The sequence below is a fragment of the Ceratina calcarata genome, unplaced genomic scaffold, assembly GCF_001652005.2.
Source record: "Ceratina calcarata isolate Rehan_Ccalc_2016 unplaced genomic scaffold, ASM165200v1 scaffold127.2, whole genome shotgun sequence".
NCBI classification, from domain to species: domain Eukaryota; kingdom Metazoa; phylum Arthropoda; class Insecta; order Hymenoptera; family Apidae; genus Ceratina; species Ceratina calcarata.
Window position 1 is genome coordinate 778,222 of NW_017133727.1, and position 4,984 is coordinate 783,205.

Here is a 4,984-nt window from a genome sequence, read left to right on the forward strand (position 1 = left end):
AAGTAAAAGACTAATTTCTATTGAAACAGGGATCTTTTATCATTTCAGTTTCTTCTAGTGATTAGTAATTGCTGTGAACAATGAAGAAATATTCGCAAGGCGACAGGAAAGAAGAAAACTTTTTTCTAAAAAGTATCCATCGTTCTTCGAACAGCAATTCAATTCCTTACGGTCTAACTAATCTTTATCAGTGGGCGCTCTCTCTCGCGTTCCCATTGCTTTTTCCGCTCATTCTCTCCCTCGCATTCTTGCCTTTTCTGTCACTCATTTGAAATCGCACACATAGAAAAAGAAAACATTGAAAACGAATTACGCGTTACAGACATTGACACAGCCAAATCTTTGTTTGAACATCTCCGTCTCAACAAGCATAGCGCGAACCGCGAGCAAGTTCCCTCCCGCGACAGCTCGAATCTCAGATCGCTGTTGGAAGTAGTAATGCTCGGTACAAGAGTTTACAGGATGAATACCGCGAAACTCTCTTAGAATTCTTGTTCGTCCGCGCAATGCCTTACCCCGTTGTCTATCTCGATGTACCCTTCCTTAAAGATGACGATTTTTATTCTTTTGAGAAAACGGTAAACCGACTAAATTTGGACATGTACCAAAAACCAGTTCTGTTCGTTTACTTATTGTTAAAACGCGAGAAGTTCAGAAATTTGTTCAGAAATGGAATAATGCTCGGTAGAAGAAAAATCGACATCTCATCGTGATTTCGAAGACCGATCCCTTCTTATTGGAAAGCAACTCGTTCCGTTCACCCTGCCAGTCACCCACCCTCTCCTCTCGTTCGATACCGAACCCACTTGAACACTTGGTGGATATTGCGTTTGTGCGTGCACCGGACGAATCCCGTCACGCGGCCTTGAGAGTCGAGGATCGCACGGTTCGCACCTGTTCCTCCCCTTCTCTCTCTTCCACGTGCATACGGCAGTGTCCGAAAATATGGTCACACTTTCGTCCGGATATATGGCCGCGAGTCATCCCGGCAATTCCTGGTATAGTCTCGAGTCTTATCTATCTTCTTCTTGCCTCTCTCTCTCTCTCTCATTATCTCTTATTCATACTGCGCATTCGGATGATCGATTCTAAATCCGGACACTATTGTGCTTCGTTTAAAATTTTTCTATACTGCCTCTGTACTGTTTGAATTAGGAAAAACGTTGTTTATGTCTTCATGGAGATTGACGAATTACAAGGTGTGTAAATTATGTAATGAGACTGGCTTTTTAATTTCTTTATGCGAATAGAATTACATTTACCAATATAATAATCAATATTAAATTGTAATTCTATTCGAATAAAAGAACTTTAAAAAATCAGTGTCATTACTTAATTTACACACCTTATATATTTTGCATTTATAAATCGAAGAGGTCGAGTAAATGGAAGGGGAGGTAGCCAAACCGAGCGAGGATATGCAAGATTGACCGCGCGACGGTTTCCCGAAGACGAATAAGAAAGCTACGGAGGATTTCATGGACCGGTCCACGTTAATCCACGGCGAGTCGTCCGGTTCGTCGCACAGAATCGAAACGTAGCCCGTTCTGGCTGACTAAAAAGACACACACCGCGTTCCCCTCTCGATCCAAGTCAGCCGTCGCGATCTATCTACTTAACTGCCTACTATATTAACGAACACTGGCTCTCCGTGGCTCCTGTGTCCAGCGATCGGATCTCAACGAGTAATTATTATCAAGGATCCAGATAACAAATCGATCGAATTCAATGGCAAGCTCGAAGTGATCGAGATCAACGTTTACAAATGAAATCTTAAAAGATGATCGACTCCGATCGCTATCACGCGTACGCGTGTATTAATGTACACTCGAGTAGGCGTGTAACTCGGAGGAAACGACTTTACCCTAACTCGCTGCCTTTCTTCCTCCCTTACTAACGATCACTTCGTTCTCTTCCCTCGTCTTGCGTAAGCTGATCACATTTGCAACTGACGCAACTGGTTCGTTTGGTAAAAAATCTCTGAACAGAAACGTACGCGGTTGTTCGTATTATATTTTACGTATGTACGTTTCTCGGCCTGTACAAGAGAAATGAAAAAGAAAAGAAAAGTAAAGAGAAAAGAAAGACATCGCGTGCCTCCTCGTTCAGTCCGTGGTACACCTGTACATGCGATAAACATAATACATAATAATAATAATTAGAATAATAATAAAAATAATAATAATTATATAATAAAAATATTAATATAATAATAATGATAATAATTATTATAATTTTATATATATATATAATATTTCTGTATGTATATATATATAATTTTCGTTTCTATATACAGAAGGTAGCCAATTAATTACTACGTCGCTCGTTAAATGTTTCGTTTGGATCCCCGTGTCGAGCTTTTTAGAAAAAACATCACATAAATTACATTAGAGACCAACAACGTTCTAAGATCGACTCAGAGTCCCGGATCTCCCATAGCCAGCCTAATCATTTCATGAACCTTGTTCCTCCGTTACGAGCACATTTTCCTTTCAATCATTTTATATATACTCGTTCTATGCTCGCCCTTTCATTCTCACTCGGCACACGCGTGCACACCGTTTTATCACTATTCCTTCATCTTCCCGTCGATCGAAATTCGCAGCCTATTATATGTATATGTATATATGTATAGATGTATATATGTATATGAACGATCCACTTGTTTCTCGCTGAATATCCCTTTCGCGCGGTACAGCATCCGATTAATAAAAGTTACTAACTGGTAGATGTAGTGATTAACCGAATGATAGAATTAGCAGCAGTTTTGTCCACCTTATCACCTAGGGGTCGGGGGGTTTGGTCTTGGGGCTCGAATATCAACTGTAGATCGTTTGTCAGTGGTAATAAAAATTGTAGAAAGTAAAACGCGGGTAGTCTCGCCTAAGAACGATTAAAAAACGTTTCCTCTCCTTATAGATATTTCGCTAATTATTTTTCCGTCTCGTGTTTCCTAAACCTAAATGTTTCTGTGGATGATTCGAAATGGTGTTTATTTTTCCTTTTCTCCGTTCCCACGCGCGGAGAAATGGTTCGTCGGAATTAACGTCTGTGATTTTTTTTTCAGTCGGTTTGCGTGGCGACTCGACGCGCCGCATCGATTCTTCCAAAAAAAGAGAAAGAAATGGCTCTTCTCTCACCCTTTCGTTCGTTCTCCTTTCACTCACGCACGCACGCACGCACGCACGCACGCACAACTGCACAGTTATACATACCCTTGTTGCCGCAAGAAATTAAAACAAAAGAGTTCGCGCTCCTCCCCATTCTTCCTTCGTTCATGCTCCCTTCCGTGCTCATCTCCACGCGATAGCATGATATTTTATGTATATATATGTATATATATGTATATATAAAGTCTCTACGTGTACAATCTTATGTATAGTCTTCGAACAAAGTCTCTTGGTGAGGCGTTCATGCGTTTCTCGTCGCAGATCCACTAGGCGGAAACGGGTGGACGTGGCACCCCTCTTCTCCCGTGCTCTCCGCGCACTTCTCCCTTTAACCCCTCGCTTCGCTTAGGTCGCTGCTAGTTTTCCCTGTCTGTCTGTCTGAGGTATTCTATTTCTGCGAGATGCGTGATTAATAAAAATATTCGCTAATTCGCAATCGGTAATTAAAAATAGCGGCGTCGGTTATGAAAACGGTGCTGAGAATGTCCACGAACGATCGAACTCATCTTCGACCCGTGGAAGTTTCAGTCTTCGCGTGATCCGTGTATTGGAAACTGTCCTCCTGAGCTATTTCGTTTCGTGAGATTCAATTTTCGTGTGACCGCGATATCGATCCAGTAAAAAATGGGCGAGGGAAATTGGAGAGGCCCGACGTGAAATGTTTCCACGTGGACGATCTCACCACCGTTTCTAGTGGAACGACCGAGGACAATCCTGTAAAAATAAACTTTCGCGCATGGTACAATCTTTTCTCGTTCTGTGCTTCTACTTCTGTCGCGTCGCCCCGGGCGAAACGAAGGGTCAAAGGCTCGATGGACGACGACGATACTCTCGCCGTCGTCGTTGTTTTCCCGTGTTTCGACGTCCAGTCGTGGTGTTTCAGGCGGCAGTAGAAAGACGGCTCCCTCCGCTATCTCGCCGGGCTCACTTGGGCACGCGGTAGTAACGTAACACCAGATAGCCCAGGGTGCGGAACACGACTAGAAACGCGAGCAGCACCGCCGTGTTCGCCCACAGTGGAAGACCGGAACCCCTGCCGCCTTGAACTTCCAGGATCGCGGACACTGGTATCGTCGTCGAGTTTCTACACTCCGCGAACTTGCTTGGCTGCGAGCATCTGTGGGCGCAGAACGAAACACGGTGCTTGAATACGGCCTAATGTGCTGGGCCGACTATCTCGGTCAGCCACGCTAAGTGGTATGCGACAAAAGTTATAGGAACAACGGCCAACTCTGTTTCAACCGTATAAATCGTCGTACGAATTTAGTATTCGATAGATGATCTGTTTCGAGAAATTGTTACGATTTCTCATGCTTCGAATATTTAAAACTACTTGAGATATGATATTCTCATTTTATTGTACAATTTGATCCGTCGTCCCTTCACGAAATCTGAAGGGGATCAATTTCGACTAATCGGATTAACGCATCGTCGCGGATCATTGAATAGAATATGACGTCGGGGCTCGGAGAATTTCACGTTCGCCAAAGTGCGAGGTCTCAGTCAGCCGAGTTAGACTTTGCTCACTGAATGATACATACACGGTGTCACGGTTCATCTTCCTTTGTCATTTACACTCGACGTTTCTTTAATTCAATTAGAGGGTCGCGGAATAAAATCAATTTTTGACTTCCGAGCTGTCTGGATAACGGGAATAATTAATTCTGGCGGAGCGTCGCGATTAATATTATATTCCTTTAAATATTGAACATCGCGATTTTGTCTTATTAAAAAAAAATGCATTGTCCTACAATATACTAAATAGTTCACTCGATTCCGAGTGCTCTGATTTACATTTAAGGATGTATAGGCTA

General features: G+C 42.7%; 1 protein-coding gene across 1 annotated transcript in view; it reads right to left on the reverse strand.

Moving 5' to 3' along the window:
* Positions 1-2,239: 2,239 nt before the first annotated feature.
* The window catches only part of E23 (ABC transporter G family member E23), a 105,892-nt gene continuing 103,147 nt past the window's right edge, over positions 2,240-4,984 (reverse strand). Inside the window, exon 13 of the mRNA XM_018031364.2 lies at positions 2,240-4,287. Within this exon, the coding sequence (XP_017886853.1) occupies positions 4,095-4,287 (193 nt within the window). The 3' untranslated portion in view covers positions 2,240-4,094. The remainder of the gene's footprint in view (positions 4,288-4,984) is intronic.